This window comes from Miniopterus schreibersii (genome assembly GCF_964146895.1).
Source record: "Miniopterus schreibersii genome assembly, chromosome: X".
NCBI lineage: Eukaryota > Metazoa > Chordata > Mammalia > Chiroptera > Miniopteridae > Miniopterus > Miniopterus schreibersii.
This window is the reverse complement of record NC_138104.1, coordinates 24,562,264-24,582,235: the sequence shown is the minus strand read 5'-3', so window position 1 is coordinate 24,582,235 and position 19,972 is coordinate 24,562,264. Positions and strand designations below refer to the sequence as shown.

General features: G+C 44.0%; 1 protein-coding gene across 3 annotated transcripts in view; it reads right to left on the bottom strand.

Annotated features, from left to right (window-relative positions):
* Positions 1 to 19,972, bottom strand: part of COL4A6 (collagen type IV alpha 6 chain) — a 294,921-nt gene that overhangs the window by 18,452 nt on the left and 256,497 nt on the right. For all 3 annotated transcript variants that reach the window (XM_081125610.1, XM_081125612.1, XM_081125611.1), the window contains 15 exons: positions 19,329 to 19,398; positions 18,149 to 18,256; positions 16,829 to 16,978; positions 15,825 to 15,929; positions 13,891 to 14,051; positions 13,250 to 13,429; positions 12,579 to 12,762; positions 6,627 to 6,698; positions 6,279 to 6,386; positions 4,584 to 4,805; positions 4,025 to 4,186; positions 2,244 to 2,414; positions 1,343 to 1,486; positions 773 to 898; positions 128 to 309 (listed from right to left, as the gene is read on the bottom strand). In XM_081125610.1, coding sequence (XP_080981736.1) covers positions 128 to 309; positions 773 to 898; positions 1,343 to 1,486; positions 2,244 to 2,414; positions 4,025 to 4,186; positions 4,584 to 4,805; positions 6,279 to 6,386; positions 6,627 to 6,698; positions 12,579 to 12,762; positions 13,250 to 13,429; positions 13,891 to 14,051; positions 15,825 to 15,929; positions 16,829 to 16,978; positions 18,149 to 18,256; positions 19,329 to 19,398 — 2,145 coding nt within the window. The remainder of the gene's footprint in view (positions 1 to 127; positions 310 to 772; positions 899 to 1,342; positions 1,487 to 2,243; positions 2,415 to 4,024; positions 4,187 to 4,583; positions 4,806 to 6,278; positions 6,387 to 6,626; positions 6,699 to 12,578; positions 12,763 to 13,249; positions 13,430 to 13,890; positions 14,052 to 15,824; positions 15,930 to 16,828; positions 16,979 to 18,148; positions 18,257 to 19,328; positions 19,399 to 19,972) is intronic.

Here is a 19,972-nt window from a genome sequence, read left to right as displayed (position 1 = left end):
AAGGAGAAGGCTCTGTCTAAGGTGAGATGGGGGAGGGGTGGGGATCAAAATGGTGGGAAATGGGGACATATCCCCTTGCTATAGAAGACGTTTCCTGGTGGGGAGACAAAAATCTGTGCACACGTACACTTTCTCCTGGCATTCCTGGGAAGCCCGAGATTCCAGGGTAGCCTTTCTGGCCAGGTAAGCCCCGCAGTCCTGTGGAGCCAGGGGAGCCAGGTCTCCCAATAAGTCCTTTGATGGTACTAGGGAATCCAGGAGTTCCAGGTAAGCCTGGTGGCCCATGGAGGCCAGCCTCTCCTTTCTCACCTGGGAAAGAAGCAAATGGCTTGGAAAAAGACTCTGGGCAAGAGAAATCTGCTTCCCAAGGTACAGCTACTCTGGGCTGCAAGCAGGCAAATTATAGCTTGGGGACAGTTAGCATGGAAGTAGAGGTGGTGCTTCAGCCTTATGGAGCACCAGTCAGGTACACTCCAGCTCCAGCACTGGGAAAGCTGCTCAGTGCCCATGCCCCACCATCTGCAAGACTCCTCCAGGGGTACAATGGTCTGTAGTTCAAAATCTCAGTTAAACAGTGACAATGAAAACCGGCAGTCTCAAAGTCCAGGTGCCTCTAAGGGGCAGGGAAGGCAACCTCTCTGGAACCCCTGCCACAACCCACACTGACACTCTGGGGGGCCTTGTAGTGTGGGGCCTTTTCTCAGGAAGGGATCTGAGTTTGGTTCTGAAACCTTTCTTGGGCATTTCTCCTGCCCATTCCCGGCCCCAGCACCTCTGGGTCCAGGAAATCCATCCAATCCAGCTGAGCCCTGAGAGCCTTTGTCTCCTTTGAACTGGAGGTTCAGCATTGGAGGTCTTAGGCTGGGAATTCCCACTGGCCCTGGGTCACCTCTGTCTCCTGCAGGAATGGAGATCATGAGATCTGTGTGAGAGGGAGCTTAGACATGGGGTGAGGCATGAGCTGACCTTTCATATCAGTTCTTCCTCGCACCCTCCCCCTAGGCACCCTTTTTAGGCCCTTCCAGCTTCTTCTGTGCCCATTTCCCCAACTTTGCATTTACGTGCATGCCCTGTCCTTCAATAAGCCCAAACTCCACAAGCAACTTTAGACCGTACTCAAAACTGTCCTCTGTTGAGCATCTGGGAATATATGACAAGGCCTCTAACATGCAGTGGTAACAGAAGAAATTAGGTCTTTTGGTTTAAAAGGACTTCATTCAGAAGCCCTAAATCTTATTATCTAACACAGAATTGCTACAAGCCACACGAATGACAAAGCTGAACAAGAAAATGTACCTGGGAAGCAGGAATGGTAATTCCAGAATTCAATTCCCCAGCTCACCTTTTTCACCAGGGCTACCAGCCCATCCGGATGGTCCCATTTTTCCGGCCAACCCAGGAATTCCCTTTAATCCACTTGTACCAGGAATACCAGGCAGACCTGGCATCCCTGGAAAACCTATCAGTCCAACAGACCCCTTCTCACCTGTTGAGAAACAAGAACTTCTATTATTATCCCTGTTTTAAATACAAGGAAGTGGAAGCTCAGAAAGGTTAACTAACTTACTCAAAGTCACACAGCTAGGAAGTTGCAGAGAAGGGATTCAAATCCAGTTTTCTCTAACTCCAAAGCCCAACATCTTAGTCATTACACATTATACCATTTCCCTGAACAAGGATATGACACTAAGCAACAAAGAGGAAAGAAGAAGTAGGCACCTGTCTTTTGATTTTTCAAAATAGAGCTCATGTGTGGCGCGCGCGCACACACACACACACACACACACACACACACACATGCACGCACACACAAAAGCCCATGGCCAGGAGGCAGGGAGATGAGCTCTATCTAGTCTGGTGCTGTTAACCAGTTGTGTGACCTTAGACCAGTCATTTCCCACTGTATAAAGTAGAAATGCCTCTCACCCAACCTATGGTGTCTAGCAGGACAATCACAGAAAATGAGAACTATCAGGTTCTTTGGTAGGGGTGGCACAAATGAGTAAACCCAGTGTGGCTACTACTGTCTTGGGCTTTACTGACCATGCTATTCAGGCCAGTGTTCCACCCAGCAGGTAGTGAGTTTGACTCTTAGCACTAGCCTTGTCCAGCTACCTTGTCAAAAAAAGCCCTGCCCACTTCCTACCTCATCCCCCTTTCCTAGGCAGAAGGGAAGGGGCAAGCTGAGCAGCATGGATGCTCCTTTATGACACCCACTGGTCCTTCCTGATCACTTCACTTACCCTTCGGACCTGGCAGGCCTGGTAGCCCAGTGTCCCCTGGCAACCCTGAGTCCCCCAGGAAGCCAATTAATCCTGGAGGTCCAGGAAGGCCTTTCAGCCCAGGTAGACCTCTCTTGCCAGTTGATGCAGGAGAACCTGTTTCACCTTTTGGGCCTTTCTTTCCAGGATGTCCTGAATCACACAGGAGAGAACACAGGACAGCTATGAAGTGAGTCTCTGTTCAGATCTGGGCCACTGCCTATTTCCATGGCTTCTGATTGTTTTTAGTAAATTGCTCTTTAACAATGGCCTATGCAGGCTGCTAACAGGCAGAGTTCTTAGTTGGCTGAAGCATTAGCACCTACCACCCAGTGTCACAACATTGGCTATTAGTTCCAGCATGGCACAGTAACTGGCAGGGCACACAAACTCCTTCTGATTATAACTTCTTCCCCCTTTATGAATGTGGTTCAAACTTAAGCCTCTGAATGGAGCTCTGGAAAGCCAGGGTGGCAAATGGACTCTAATTTCCTGGAATTTCCAGTCTGAATCACTCCACAATGGCCGTTTCCTGAGCCAATCGGTGAAGCAGAGGTTAAAGCTGAGCCATTGCTTCAGCTTCCCAGGGAGCCATGGATCCAGGGCTGCCCTTTTAATCCCTCATGCAAGCAGTTAAATCAGCCAGTTCCTTGGTATTAAGGTTGAAAGACCCCCTATAGCCAAGTACTGTAGAAAACCTCAAGGCCCGTTTGGTCTCCTAGGTATTTGGAGACTTCTTTCACTGTGCTTTAAATCGGTCAATGGGATTAACCTCCTGAGCCGCTGCCAAAGTGGAATGTTCAGGTATAAAGCAAGGAAATTTAAAAAACCAAAGGATTAAATCAGTGACTACAGAGGTATCTGGGCCCCTGAGGACCTAAATGAATGGCTGACTTGGTTTTCTATGGATTGAAAAGCACCAAGTATCTGAAAGCCCCAGGATTCTAATGTGAGGCTGTGAAGAGGATTCCACACAAGAGAATGAAATTCAATGGGGGCCAACCCCACAGCATGAGTTCAGGGACCCCTGGCTTTTCCAGGTTATAGTGTATAGTAAGATAATTCCTTGAGTGCGAAGCAAAGTCGGTGGGGGTGTTAGTGTGTGAGCTTGTGTGTCATTTCCTCACCTGGACAGTCTAAGTGAAGACCCCAGAAACACAGAAGGACAAAGGGATGAAAAGAATATTAGTGGTGCTGTAAATAACTCAATTTCAGTCACTTGGCAAGGAGTAAGGAGGGATGGTATAGTCATGTGGGGAGGGTGGTGAAGGAGGAGACAAGCAGTAAACACTAGTCTGGAAGGAAGTGTCAGGCCCCACTGCCCAGTGAGAGACACTTTGGCCATGGTCCTTAGAGACATGCTCCCCTGAAAGGGAGGCCACCACACAGTCACACCCTGTTCTAGCCTCTCCCCAACCCAAATGGTTCCCCATGGCCCCAGTGAAAGCAATGGAGGTGGCTAGACCCTCCTCCACAGCAAAGATGTCTTCTCTAACTGGGGAAGGCGGGAGGGAGGCTGAAGCATAAATAGGAGGAGGGAGGTCATGGGGGAGGGGTGGGATTTGTGGTAATATTTTGGAAGCTAAACTGCAGAAACCTGTTTTGCTTGGTATTCGAGGGTGAGTTGAGATTTGAAAATTGAGAGGTTAGGAAAGTGGTCTCCTCCTCAACACTGTCCACGTTACACTGCTGCTATTGCCCCTCAGGGCACCAGGGCCTAGCTTAAGTCTGACAAGCTGGGGCTCCATCTTCAAAGGACCTACCTGAAGTGCCTGGAAAGCCTGGTGCTCCTGGCAGCCCTGGTTTGCCCTTGATGTTGGGTAAACCAATAGTCCCTGGAGTGCCTGGCTGTCCCATGTGGCCTGGTGTTCCAGGGCTGCCCTGCTCACCTTTGGGACCTAGCAAGCCCGACTTTCCAGACAAACCTAATGAAAAGAGGGGGCAGATGATCATAACCTGGATCGATGATGGCAGGGACTCATCACCAAACCAACTGCCCCCGGAAAAGCTTATCCCAGATGCATCCCAGGTGCCACTGTAGTCTCAGCTCCAGCCTTGCTGCTATTCCTAGGAGTTAATCAGAGGCTTTGCAAGAGACCTGACTATTTGTTATAGTTGCTTCTGGAATTACTAAGACAGGAGAATAAATTCAGGCAATTTAAGAAAAAGTTCCCAAAAGAGAGGGACAGAACAAAATGAGTTTTTTTTTTTAACCCCCTCATTAACCCATCGCCCCAGATTCATGCAAATGTTCATGCAAGTATACCGGGTTACAGAAAGGTTTTCTGTCAATTGTTAAATAAGTGGGGCAAGAAGAGTCACCCTTGGGTCCTAGAAGGCCAGAGTCTCCAGGAAATCCTCTGTCCCCTGGCAATCCCTGTAGGCCTTGCTCCCCCGGAGCACCAATTTCAGCACCAAAGATGTCACCAGGGGCTCCCATGGAACCTGGTAAACCTGGATTGCCAACTTTGCCAGGCAAGCCATCTTTTCCAGGGAGCCCAGGAAACCCAGGCAAGCCCTTCTCCCCACGAGGTCCAGGAAATCCTAAATGTAAAGAGGCAAAAATAAAAGGCCATGGAGATTTAGAAGCCATAGATTTGGGTAGAGGTCTCCGAGACAGATTTTTTCCTATATGAAAGTGAACATATTAATAATGTGTATCATGAATCTAAAAAAAACACAAAGCCAACAAACAAATAAAGTTAAAACAAACAAACAAACAAACAAAAATCCAAGCTTGTAGGTACAGACATCAGATTGGTGGTTGGCAGAAGTAGGGGGTAGAAGAAGTGGGAAATGTGTGAAGGGGGTCAAAAGGTACAAACTTCCAGTTATAAAATAAGTCATGAGGATGTAATGAATAGCATGGTGACTGTAGTTAATAATACTGTATTGCATATTTGAAAGTTGCTTAGAGTATTAAAAGTTCTCATCACAACAAAATAATCTGTAACTATGTATGGTGACAGGTAGTAACTAGACTTATATGGTGATCATTGCACAATGTATACAACTATTGAATCATTATGTTGTACACTTGAAATTAATATGTTATATGTCAATTGTACCTCAATAATAAAAATAAATATCTTTAAAAATAACAATATGTCTCACGCTTCTCTTAAAGGTTAGGAGTCTCTGGTCCTGGGAGGACTTGCTCAGAGGCAGGGACTGCACCATGTGACCTGGGCAGAACCCAGCAACTCTGGGGCTTCTACAGTAGCTGAAGAGACTGGTTACACCTGGGACCTCCTGTCAAAGGACTCTGCTGGAGTCATCAAACCCCTGCTGTCATGCCTCCCTCTTTCTGGGTCATGGGGGTACGGAGGCGCAGATAAATCCCAGGGCACATAGCCCAAGGTGATCCCTGTGCTACAGATGAGAAGTGGTTCTTAAACTGAGTCATCTGGGGCAAGGTTACTTGGTAAACACAGATTGCTGGGCCTACCCCAGAGCTTCTGATCAGTAGCTCTGCCAAGGGGCCGAGACTTTGCATTACTAACAAGTTTCCAGGTGATGCTGATGCTGCTGGCCCAGGGAACACAGTTTGAGAACCACTGGTGCAGTGTAGAACAATGATGCTCAGGCTGAAATATCAGGGTGTGAGCAAAAGCATAGCAATGGAAAACTTCCCTCTGACTCATCTAAATCTCTCTCTGATCTTTAAGGAGTTGATCCAGGAAACTGCCATAGGTCTGGCAGCCAGACAAACTGACAGGGTCCTAGCTCTATCACTACTGGCTTTGTAATCACAGGCAATTCATTTTCTATTTTCTCCTCAGTTTCCTCATCTGAAAGTGAAGAGATTGTCCTAGCTGATCTCAAATGGCCCTTATTTGCCCTGATATGCTGTCCTTTTGTAGCTCTACACTCTGTCTTGCCTGAGTATGAAATCAAAACCATCCTACTCATACCAGAATGCAAACCTAATTCCCTACAACTGGTGGATGGCTACCACAATCCAAATGCACACTCACACAAAAGGAGAAGCAGGTGATGAGAAGTTTCTTTCCTTACCTGGCAATTCTGGGAGGTGAACTAATCCTGGACTTCCAGGCTCTCCTTTATTTCCATATGATCCAGGCTGGCCTGGAGTCCCAGGGAGGCCACGGGCCCCTTTAGGACCTGAAAACCCAAATGTGAGTGGTAAGGGGAAATGTGAGTCAGTGTGGCTAGGTAGGATTTGTGGTGTTCAGTAAAGAATCCTAGTTTCTTGGAGGGCATCCTTTAATCTTATCTCCCCACACAGAACTCCAGCAGCCATTCTATCTTCTCAATACTCAAGGCTGCCCTCTCAGGAGAAACGTGGACCCCCCCCCCAAATGTTACCAGGCTATACTCTGGGCTTTCTCTGGGATTCCATACCTGGGAATCCTGGGGTTCCTGGGAATCCTGATGGACCATATGGTCCAGGAATAATACAAGGCAAGGTGATACCTGTAAATGGTAACAGGTAAACATCTGGTGATCCCACTGAGTCAGGAATGATTTTCCCCCAGCATGCTCCTTTACTCCCATTCCATCAAATAGGACAACCACCCAGAAGCTGGAGCCCATGCAGAAGAATCCTGGCATCAGAAACTCTTGGGAGTTATCCCTAGTGCAACTGCTTGCAGATAAGAATGCCCTTAGCATCCAAGTGCCAGAATGTCACTTCCCAAACCATCAGTGTCCAGTGCCAGGCAGTCATCTCTGCAGCAGATGTTACCTATAAAGATTTCCTAGCAGTGGCCTGTGCAGGAATAGCAACAGATGGCAATGGTCTGCTCACCCTGTCTTCAGATGGAGCCTCTCCCTAGGATGGGAGCTTGGGGTTAGTCCTAAGGGTCCATTATGCCCACATGACAAGGGTTTGAAGCTAAGATCAAGTTCACATGTCTACCCATTTTTTGGAATGAGGCTTTTCCCAAACCATCAAGTTCTTTTGACACACCTCATTCGGAATCTATTGAAATCTATTGAATGTCCTTGGCCAGATGTACCTATAGATTTGTAGCAGGAAAACACTGAAGGCCATTCTCTTGCCCACAACAGTCAAACAGTGACCCTTCCCTCAGCTTGTCAGTTAAAATGGACAACTCTGCTACTCAGGAAGAAGGGACAGTCAATATTAATATCCAAGACATCAAAATTGGCATGCATATCCCTTCTCCTAACAAATTCTTCATTGCTCATTCATAATGCAAATATAAAGAGTCTATAAAATCACAGAAGGGATGTTTAATAAAATATTGGTGAACAAATTGTGTGTTGGCTCCCTCAAGTTCCATTTACAAAAAATTTCTATGCTAATTAAAATTAGTCTTGCCTATTCATTAAAAGAATCCTTCAAGGTCTGCTTTAAGCCAGTTATAATAAACTGCTACAGCTTTTGTCTGCACTTAAAATCAATCTCAAATTGCATTTTTTAAAAGATATGTATACAACCTATGCTTCAGACTGCTTACACAACTGGTTGGCATTCCTCCTCCAGTCCCACTTCTATTTTCTGAAGGCTTGATGGCATTTTTAGCCTACTTTTTCTTTTCTTTCTTTTTTTATTTTATTTTAAATATATCTTTATTGATTTCAGAGAGAGGAAGGGAGAGGGAGAGACAGAGATAGAAACATCAATGATGAGAGAGTCATTGATCGAGCCCCAACCCTGGCATGTGCCCTGACCGGGAATCAAACCCCGATCGCCTGGATCCTAGATCGAAGCTCAACCACTGAGCCACGCCCGGCCGGGCTAGCCTACTTTTTCTAGTCCTAAATAAAAATTGGAAATTAACAGCATAATGTATTGGCTTAAGAGGTGGGCTCTGAAGCCAGACAGACCTAAATTTGTATCCTAGTAGTGCTGCTAACTAGTTGTTTGGGCAAAGTACTTAACCTCTCTGAGCATCATGTAAATGAGAGCTACTTATCTCATATGGTGTTTGTGAGGATTTTATATGAAATAATGTTAACAGCACTTACCACAGTGCCTGGCATCCTGGTATGTGCCCAATGAATAGTTTTTTATTATCTTACTTAAGGAGAAGTACTTAGAAGAGCTCCTGCAAGGTCATCCTTGGTTTCTACCTCAGTCAGGTTAGTGACAGTACTTTCTAGCCTGGGCAGCAACTTTCTTCCTTCTAGACCTCAGATTCCTATAGTCATTTTTCCATAGGTGGAGAGATGGCCATAGGCCTGATCTTCCTTCATAGATACCCACACATATCTCCATTCTGCCAGACATTGAGATGATGGAGTTATTTCTGAGGGTTATTTCCCTACTGTGGAAACATGCTCCATGAGCAAGCACCTCAGGATGATATGCCAATCCTATTCTTGGCTCTGACCTAGGCCCTTTATACTAGGCTGAAAAACTGCCTCCTAGATGGTATCATGAGAGGAACCCTGCAGAAGACTCTCTTGCCCTAATAATTTCAATAGCCTATTGGCTTCAATGTGTCAAACACTGCAATTTCATTACTTTATGTCTTAAAAAACAAACTAGGTAAAATACAAGTATCTTTGGGTTGGCTCCAAAGATAAAGTCATCCATCCTTAATTTATCAGATAAGTTTCATAGATTTTTTTCACTTGTGACAGCCAGGTAAAAACAAAACCTTTAGAGGAAGGGGCTGAGGACAGGCATCTGGATAGGAAAAATAATGATAAAAGGGAAAATGAATAGAAACCAGAGGAAATTAAGGGCATACATCACTTTTGCCTCAGACCAGTCCTATACACCACACGAAACTTATGTATCAAAGCAGAGGGTCAACATGGGGAGAAGGTAAGGACTTTAAGTCATACTGGTATCTGTCTCTTCTACTTTACATCCCCAAATTCTCAGCCTTTTCCCCAACAAAGCAAAAATTGCCCTAGCCGGTTTGGCTCAAGTGGTTAGAGCATCAGCCTGCGGACTGAAGGGTTCCGAGTTTGATTCTGGCCAAGGGCATGTACCTTGGATGCAGGCTTGATCCCCAGTCCTGGTTGGGGTTGGTGGGGGAGGCATCCAATTGATGTGTCTCTCTCACATTAATCTCTCTCTCTCTCTTTCTCTCTCTCTCTCTCTCTCTCTCTCTCTCTCTCTCACTCTCTCCCTTCCACTCTCTCTGAAAAGCAATGGAAAAAATATCCTCAGGTGAGAATAAAAAAAATTGGCTTTACCCATGTTCTGTTTTATAAGTGTAACAAATGACCTAATTATTCAGAATTTTCCCCATTAATGCCAAAATTCATTCTCAGAATGAAAAGCACCTCTGGTTATCAAGATTCTAACATCTTAGTTTACTCTGGGCCCAATGAATAAATATAAGACATGCATGGATCCTCCAAGGTGTTTTCAGGGCAAGTTGTAGACCTAATTAAGTTCAGAAAATGAAGGCGTTCAAGGTAGAGAACAGCTAAGACATCAACATGCATGGTGAAGGAAATCCGCCCCTCTGGAGACTGCATGTCTGCTTACCTACTCTCTCTCAGAAGATATGCTCTAAGGAGTCTCTCAAGCAGTGTTGTTTTAGCTTTTGCAATCCAGCCTTAGTATCACCCCTCCACAACCAGGGGCTGCTCAGTGTAGTGCTCAGGCCATTGTGAGTGTGTGAGATAAAGGTGAACTAAAAGGAAGGTTGTTTTTTTTTCTTCTAACATTGGTGTTTGAGAACCTCCTGACTTAGCTAGTCTCACCTCCCTCTGTATCTAGGTCTTTACCAAACTTTTCCCTGCAGCAACAGTCACCTAGACCAATCAAGTAAAAAAACACACACAAAAAAACAATCAGGACAGAAGTTCCTTGAAGCCCAAAGGAAGTTTTATCTGCAGCCCGGGTATACCTACCAATCAAATTCCCTGTCTGGATTGAGTGGAGAGAGCTGGCACCCTCATAGGATCAAGGACACAGTAGGCACTTCAGTAATAACCAGGGTGATGTATTACTATGAACATCTGGATCAGAGCCTGTTTGGAAACAGCTCATGGTGTGCTAGCCCAGGTTTTGTAATAATTCACACTACAAGGTTGAAAGGCTTCTGATGACTACGTTCCCTTTCCTGGCAAGGCAGCTGTCCTAGCCTGAGCCACCACTGGTTGAAGTGAGTACACTTAGGAACAATACCCTCATTTTTCATGGCAACAGCCACAATGCAAATGTCAGGGGCCCACAGGTTATATGTTTTTAAAACAGCATGGAGAGAAAGCTAATGCTCTTAATTGAAGTAATTTGTGGGGGAAGTCTTGGTACTGCAACAAGAACATTTTCTGTATAAGGTATCTCATAGGCTATAACTTACTATATCACTATATTCCTAAGAACTTTCTGTGTCTGGTGACTAGTGAAGTTTGGGATATAAATGGTCTCATGGGCTTCCTTCTATTGACTCAGTCTGTTTTTAAGCAGTTGGAATGTTGAAAATATCCAAATTTGAGTGGGTATAAGTTTATAGGTACCATGTTATTATAATTCAGTTTAAAAGCTAGCTGCCTGCAAAATGTGCTGACTTAGAATCAAGATCCAATTGTTGGAGGGACAGTGGAATGGCCATGAATAATGTCTCTGGGAACTGAGCTGGAAGCAAAGCTACAGGTGACACCAGGACTTCCAAAAGACAGAATTACTTTGATAAAATTTCTCACAGCTTTCATAGGAATTTGTGAACTGAAACAATGATTTGTTTTTTTATCATCTTGAATCCTCAATTTTTAACCTGTACCATTATTCTTCTTATACCAATTCACAAAATTAGATTTCAAAATAAATAAAAATTTCCAAGACCTGGTGTCTTTCTCCTTTTTTTTTTTTTTTTTTTGGTATTTATTCAAAGTGACAAGGTGGAAAGAGGAGAAACAGGTCTAAGAAATAGCCCCTTGGTGATTGGGAAGGCCCTTCCACAAATATATGTTAGTCTCTTATAGAACATTCCACTATACTAAGGAGGTTGAGAAATGCTAAAAAGAATTACCTTTTCTAGTATCCAGAGGCTTATAATGCAGTTGGGAAAAGTGAAAGCATTAATGGAAGTAAATATATAGTTTAAGTGACAATGACATCTGTGAAAGTCAAGGGAAGGCTTAGTGGAAGAAGTAGGACTTATATTGAACTTTCATAAATGGATAGGATCTGACTATATAGAGAAAAAGAGGAAGGGCATTCCAGAAAAAGGCAACATGGCAAAATCTTGGAGTTAGAATTGAATATGTGTCTGGGGACAGTGAAAAATACTGTGGTCTTAAGTGTTTTGTTTCTTAAAATCATGAAGAGTTTGAGATAAAGCAAGGCTAGAAAAGAATTTGGACATTATCTATCTAGTAGAGATCACTTGTGGCTTTGGACTGGGGGGAGTAAAATGACGATATCAGTACTTTAATGTTATTAAACTGGCAGCAGCATTCATAGTAGTATTGAATGGAAAAAGTCTGGATGTAGGAAGTGAGAAACCACTTAGGAAGTTGTAGTCATTGAATCACCTAACCATCCACCCACTTGTCCATCCATCCATCCATCCATCCATCCATCCATCCATCCACCCACCCACCAACCACCCATTTATTCCAACAAGCATATAGGCATTTCATAAGTGAGGCATGAAATAATGAGATTGTAATGGCAAGAAGAGGAAGGGAAGAATATAAAAACATTCCAAATAAAGAATAAGAGATAAATTTTGAGCTTTCAAACTTCAGATGACTATAAGGAGTATGATATGGCTAATGGAAATACAAAAGTTGTGGAAACATAGAAGTTGGGATGAAGAGCTGTTCTGGCTGTGCAGAAGGCAAGAGATTATCATAGCACCTTCACAATCTATAAGGAGGACTGTCACTCATTATATTTCCTGAAATTCTAGTAGAAAAAGAACTTACATAAATGGGAGGAATTTAAGGTATAAAATGGAGATTACACTACATACAACTATGTTCTCCAACCTAAGATCTCATGAATTAAGGAAAGGTTCTTCCCTGCTGATGATATTACCATATAATGTAGAGGACACCTTGTCCAGTATTCCACTTATTACTTCAATGACATTTGTAATAAATGGTCATTTAGCTTCTGCTTGAAAATTTTCAAGGATTATGAGCTCATAACTTCCCAACTCAGCTCTGTTACATTCAGACTGCTCTGTTAGGAAGTTTTTCACTAACTAGAGTTGAAATCTATGTTGTTCTGTGTGAGTGTACCACAATACAATTACAATACTTTTTCCACATGAGAACCCTTAAGAGGACTGAAAGTAGTGATTATAACCAGCCAAGTCCCTTCTTATGACACATTTAATGCAGCTGGGTCATATCTACACTGTACAAGGGGTCAGTTTTCCAAGTCCAAAGCCGTCTGATTCCCTGACTCACCTGGAGGCCCACGGAGGCCTGATTTCCCTGGTAATCCATCTATTCCTTGGTCTCCAGGAAGTCCAGGAGGTCCAGGAGATCCTGGTAGCCCAATTCCTGGGGGGCCAGGTGGACCACTATGACCTTTTTCTCCAGGAAGCCCTGGTAACCCCTTTTCACCTGGGAATCCCTGTCCAGCATCACCCTAGAATGAAAGCCCAATTTTAGAGACTTATCTGGAGAGTCCTCTTACCATAGGAAAGAGGTAACCAGTGTCGCTAATACTTATTTTGGTTAAAATTCTCTATCACTCTAGTTTATCAATTAAGTCCTCTGAGTTTAGGTGGTGGGTATAATAAAGCTTGTAAATCCTGGGTGATCTGATAATGCAAAATGTTCTAGATCAGTGGGGGGAGGTGGACAGAAAACAGGAGCAGGGTAACAACCCTTGGGGTCACAAAAAGCAGCTGGATTACTTGCAAGGGAAAGCTACTGAGAAGCTGAAGCCTTTTAAGTGATATGGTCAATTTTTACTAGTATTTATCAAATGAGACGATGACCAATTCTGAGAAAAAGATTTCCATTTTACTGAGCAAAATGTGTCCGTGGCAGAGGAAGAGATGTTCTGTCCTGTCTCATGGTTTAGTGTGTGAGGATTTATAGAGCTAGTTACCCAGAAACAATCAACTTACCGGAAAGCCTGGCAAACCTAGTAAACCTGGTATTCCATCCTTGCCTGGTACTCCTGTCTCACCAGGGAGCCCCTGGGGGCCAGGATCACCCTGCTCCCCTGGCATCCCTGATCTTGTACTGAGGGTTGATTCCCCTTTCTGTCCTTTGGGACCTGTAGGACCTTGAGGCCCAAATAAACCCTGACAAAGAGACAAAAGGGAATGATCAGGAGATACAGACTTCATAGAATTCTAGCACCTAGCTTTAGTCTGACCTAAAGCAGGTCCTTGGGTACATTTTGGCACTTCTATTATAATTGACTTTATTTTCTTATCCTTTATAAATTTTGAAATCTTTTGGGATGGTAAGCTTGCCTTAATTCCAATTTTATCTTCAGGGCCCAGCACAGTGCTAGGCAAATGCAAATAATTTTGTGAAAGGAAGGGAATGATTGAGAGAGGAAGGGAGGGAATATAGGTAGGTTAAAGCAGAAAGGAACTTTAGAGATCATCTATCCAACTTCTTCATATTATGGATAAAAAACCTGGAGCTTTATTTTATCCCCATCTTTTTATGTGTTTTTGGAAAATGATTGGTGAGGAGTGAGGGGCACTTGAGAACTCTCATTATTCCCTCAGGGCCAAAGTTTGGCCAGACTTACTGGAGACCCTGATGGACCCTGTGTGCCTCCAGAGCCTGGATCTCCTCTGGCTCCTTTAAGACCTGGAAGACCTATGTGACCTGGTGGCCCAGGTGGGCCTGGCTCCCCAGGTGGTCCAGTGTTGGAGATACCACCATCACAGGCACAAAATCCTGAGTCCCCTGGGGAAAAAATAAAAGACAATATTAAACAAAGTGAGCCATCTTTCCAAAAAGAAGGAAGACCTGAGAGTATAAATTTGTGATTTAACTTCATGGAGACAATCAAAAAGCCTGTGAACAAATTTAAATGTACCAGGTTCCCTCTTCATCAAAGTACATCTGTGCTAGTGATTTGGATTTAATTAGTATGGAATGGGACCCACCCATCAGTGAATCTAATGTGTAGGCAGAGTTGAGAACCACTGACCCATACTAACAAGCTAACAGTCTGGAATCCAAGCCACTCAAAGGTTCTCTTCACAAAAATGTCTTTTCCCCTGTCTTTTGTACATAGAGATAAATGGCAAATAAATTAAGAATAGAGATTTCAGCAAACCACCTTTGAATAGGTATCAAGGAGTCACTAGCCCTATAGCCCTGCCACCTATACCTTCCATGCTTACTGTCTGGAAAATGAGAATTTGGGCCAATATGGTTACCAAGAGGTAACCAGTGTGACCTCTTAAATTCCCTTAAGATCCTGAAGGGCCTTTTCATATATTTAGAAAAGTGATAATTCCTGAAACTCTGAGAGAACACTCTGTTCAGCAAATTAGCATTTCTCAATATGATCTATGGACCTTCTCCACAAGTCATCTGTGATGCTTGTTTATGAGGCAACTTGCTGGGCCTCACCCCATATCTAGTTAATCAGACTCTCAGGAGGTCAGAACAAAGAATCTGATTTTTAGTAATTTCCCCTAGGTGAGTCTCATGTACAATGAAAGTTGAGAATCACTATCGCTGTTAGAGAAAACCTTCTGAACCCATGGGAATGTAAAAGGGGAAGCATTAAAGTTGTCCCTCTTTTAGGAGTGAGAATGGTATCAAGAAGTACACCAGCTTTGCAGTGAGTCAGGAAAGGGCTAAAGTTAATATCCTAAGTCAAGACTTGCAATTTAATGTCCTTTTCCCTGAATAGTCTTCCTTGGATATAAACAGTAGAGATGAATCTTTAAAAAGCTTCTGAACTAGCTCATATAATTAAGTAGTAAAATTTTATAACAGGGCAATAAGAAAAGAGAGGAGTAAGTTAGAACCTCTCTGTTTGAGGTTGAGGAAAGCTGTGAATTACTTGAGAGAAGAAGAAGAAAGACTTTAGACACCTGAAACCACTAGGCCATTCTCAAACCTCCCTTGAGCCTGTAATTTCACCTCTTCCTCCACCCTGGTCTGGACTGGAACTATAATGAATTGATTCGATTGAGTTGTAGCATCTCCTCTCAGAGTATGAAACAAAGAAATGACCCAAAGGCTTTGAGAAGATGGAGAGAGGAGTATAGCTGAAGGCTGGGGTAATCATTAGTCCTTCAACATCAGTGGGGGCTGAAGTTATTTTTATGGAGCCAGTTGGCTTTTTTACAGTGCCAGATCTTGACCTGTTCAGAGCCTTTTCATTCAGGCTGAAGGTAATACATGACTTGTAGCCTTGATCTTGCAAACTGGGAAAATTTGCATCATGTGCTAGTTAATACTCTGGGCTACTGGCATAACTTCTGCAGGTGGAAGGGGTAGGAAGAGCAGCCTGTGAGCCACTTGTCCTGTGTGATCTCAATTGCCAACCTCAGTCTTAGAAGCCCAAATAAAGTGCTTCCAATAATCCTATACTCAAATACCCAATCAAGATCCAAGATTGCTTCTGTTCAGGTACTTAAGGCTGTTGGTTTGTTCATGCCCCAGAAAGCCTTCTCCAGAGAGTTTGAGGAACAAATAAACCCAAGAGTACAGAATCACCTTTTACTCCTTTGAGGCCTTGATTTCCTTTTGGACCACGTTCTCCTCGGAGACCAGGAAATCCTGGCTCTGTGTTCTGTAGGGTTCCAGGCTCAAATGCTGGACCTTCAGAAAAAAGATACATAAAAGATTGGCACCTTACATGAGCCTGGGCTCTTTTGACTCAGCACAGCAGGTCAGTCACCAAGGCCTGGGTTCTCAAAGCTCAAAAACCAGAGCAGAGACTATTAAAAAATCCAAAGCAGGGACCTAAAAACTGCAGCAAATCCATCTTTTGTTGGCTTTATTCACTCTACTACTACTATTTACAGAATGTCTACCATGCTCTAGGCACTGGACCAGACATTGAGTATATGGGAGTGATCAAGGCAGTTTCAGTAACTCAGCAGTCCCAATGTCTATTCCAGAGAGTGCTTTTAGGACAAAAGAGAAAATGAGTGTAAGCTGCAGTGGTCATGGGATTTAGGTTTCAAAGAAACATGCTGGGCATATTTCCAGCCTTTTTCTTAGACTTTAGAATCCCATACTCAAGTAGAAGATCTACAGAGAATAAGCCCTGTGGAGGCTTTTAGCAGCCACCTTGAGATTCAAGCTTGGATTCCCACATCTCAGGCCCTCAGTCTGCCCTTGAGGACTACAGAAAGTTTGAAAGAGTCAATTCTTCTTTGGGAGCTGTAAGATCAGAGGCTTAGAGGCTGAGAACAGTGAAGAGTAGAATTAAATGAGTACAAAAGTCAGAAGGCATTAGGTAGTGTTTTGTCATTAAGATGGCCCAAATTTACTTGTTCCTTGATGAACATTGTGACTGCTGTGGTTGTCAACTTATAGAAGCGGGACTCTAACTCAGAGAGGATGGGGCCTTCATCACTGCCCCTCTGCAGTTATCATGTGTCCTGGCTTAGCTGTTACACCTGTGAAATGCTCCATCCCTCAAAAGTCATGACTGTTCTGCAGTCTGGATCATGCCTGAGTCTCAAGACCAAAAAGAGAAATGAAAAACTTACCTGGTAGGCCTGGTAAGCCTGGTAGGCCTGGTAGGCCTGGCAAACCATCTTTGCCAGGAAGGCCAGCTGCCCCAATTGTGGTTCGGCCTGGGTTTCCTTTGTTCCCTTTCAGGCCCGGAACTCCCTTTGGCCCTAGGGAACCTGGCACATCTGGAAAGATAAGCACACAAAAAAATGCTAATCATATCACCCTACTTACTCTTCAGTAGTATTCTACTCACTGGCATATATTGGAAACTAAACTCCAAGGGAAGAATTTGGGAAAGCATTTGCCCTTCTCTTGCATCAGAGTTAGAAGGGTCCTTGGGAATCTCTTAGCCTAACCTCTTGGGGAATTAAGGCCCAATGACATGAGAAAAATTGGTCAGGGGTGCAGAGCTTCTTAGTGGCAAACCTCAGAGGGAAACCTGGGTCTCTAGCCTCCCATTTGTTGATTTTTTCCACTTTGGTGCTGGGATCAGCTGTACCTCTTCCAAGTGGCTGCTTTAAAAGCACAGGTTTCCTTACAGAAGCCCATCTCCAAGGAATTTAGAAACCGATGCCCTTAAAAGTAATGTCTGAGCCCCAGCCAGGTGGCTCAGTTGGTTGGAGCATCATCCCGTACACCAAAAAAAATTGTGGGTTCGATTTCCAGTCAGGGCACATAACTTGGTTACCAGTTTGATCCTGGTTGGGGTGTGTACAGGAGGCAACTGATTGATGTTTCTCTCTCTCTTTTTTTCTCTCTCTAAAATCAATAAACATCCTTGGGTGAAGATTTAAAATAAAATAAATAAAAGTAATGTCTGAGTATTTATATTTGGGACATCACTGCTTCCCAGACTCTGGCATGACCTTTTTATTTTTGTTACTATAGAATGCCATATGGGCATGCCCCTCAGATGATTGCTTTAAGGGTACTGTCCATAGGATGCTGGCGCCATTTAGTGCCTGAGTTATGCACAGAGTGAGGGTCTGGGTGCCAATTTTCCTCTGGGCTTCTGCTAGGGCCTTCTGTCAAACATCAATTAGATGGCACATCCTCAGAAGAATGACAGGGCTCCAGCAATCCAACCCAGGTTTCTCTGGCTGCTGCAAAGCTCAGTGACAGTCTGGATTGCCTGTTTCACTATGGCACATTATTGAGGCCAAAGGAAAGCTATCTACCCAGGCCCACTCCTCATATACATTAGCCTTAGGCTGGCAGAGAGAACCCGACTGACTAGTTAAACTTTCCTTTGACTTTTGCTAGGTATACCAGGCCAGAGATATAGAAGGGATACTGGGCACCAGAGTGGAGAAAGAACTGATTTGTGCAGGATGTGGGTTAATTTGTTTCACCTGGTAAAGCTGGTAATCCAGGGATGCCAGAAGAGCCAGGCAGGCCCTGGATGCCTTCCTCTCCTTTAATTCCTGGGAGGCCTGGAATACCGGGGTCTCCAGGATAACCTGGCATTGCAATGATAAAAAAAAAAGCAGTAAGCAAACACAGAAGAGGTCCACAAATGCCACAGAATGCCTAAGAAGAGGTGCAAACAGATGTCTTCAGGTAGAAGTGCTTTTCTTGCCCTTCATAGGTCTATCCAAAATGCTAATGACCTCATGTGATAGTGGGTTTACTTGAACTAAGGCTCCACCAGTGTTCAGAACTGGTCTGGCCAGGGTTTGCCATCTATGGTAAGATCTGGTGAGTATTAGGAAGTTTATTCTACTACTACTAGTAATCTGCTATAATTCCTCAAATGTCTACCATTTGGGTTAAGGTGTTAGAGTCTATTATTGATGTTATACACATAGGTTTCCTGGTAGAGGAACACAGGAAGCCACTGTCAATGATTAACACCTCAGCTTCAATGGGTTTACTAATCAGGGCATGGGCTTGAGAGGATGAGGGGAGAAAGATAAGTTAGGAGACCCAGATGGAAGAGGCATAATAGTAGAAGCGTTTGGTCAAGCAAGAAGTAGCTGGAGAGAGTCGGCATCTGGATCTTTGGAGAAGGCAAAGGGAAGAGTTAGGCACACACAGTAACTAGAAAAAGGAGAGGTGAAGACAAACTTTCAATGCATCATACTGTTGAGGGCTGTCAACCAGTTTCTCCCCTAGCCACGGATACATTTTTATTTCCAATGAAATTGTCAAGCTCAAGCATGCATATGGGACCATGTAGCTGAGACCCTGAGTGCCCCATATTATCAGGCTGAAGTCAGCCTAGCTGGGGAGGGTATCAATCCTTCCCTAAGTATCACTAGAAGAACCATTTCTAGCAAATCCAGGCCCAGGCCAACTCAAACCCTAGTCTTGGTAAACCCACCACAAAAATGGAGTGCAGTATTTGGCTTCTTTCCCCAAGACATTGGAGTTAGCTTCACTCTCTAAGTTCAGGACTCAGGAGGGGCCCTTGGGAGTCTTGGGTTTAGCAGCAATCCAGTGGCTAACAAAGTATTCTTTTAACAAGTACAAGAAATATAAAATTTAACCCCCTATCTTTTCTTCTCTGTTCAAATCAATGAAAAATTGCACCTGAGATCACAGCACCATCTGTATCGATGTAAGCATCTGGGCCTGGCAGGCCAATGCCACCCTTTTCGCCCTGCAAAGAATAAATACATTAAACACAAATACTTGTGTGACCTCATCACCCAAGACCTATGTGTCCTCAAATTCATTCCCCAGGAAAATTAAAGGCTTCTACTTCTGATATCCCTGATTTCCAGGGCCAACTAGTCCATAGGTTAATTTCAAAGTCTTATCAATTTAAGATGAAGGCAACACAAGGTAGGCCAGAGGCCTGATACTCAATTGCAACCTTGTCAAGAACAAGCGATCTCAATTTTATTTTGCAACTTGACTAGCACAATCTGCTTCTGGGCCTGGCAAATATATCATAGGAATAGATAACATGGCTGCACCCAAGAGGTGCCAAGGCGGGAGCAGTGTTTCAACATTTTCCCCACTCTCAGTTGGGCTGGGACTTTGCTATTGTCACTGCTCTTCTTAGTGAATGATGCCAGGCAGAAGTCAAAGGAGTCCTAATTGTCCCCAAAGAGGGACTCAGGTACCATAATCAGATACAGTGACATATTCAGAGTGCGGTGGTGGGAATTCTCTGCCCCAGGTGTAAGCAATAAGAGGATGCATTGTCTGTCGAGGATTTAAGAACAATA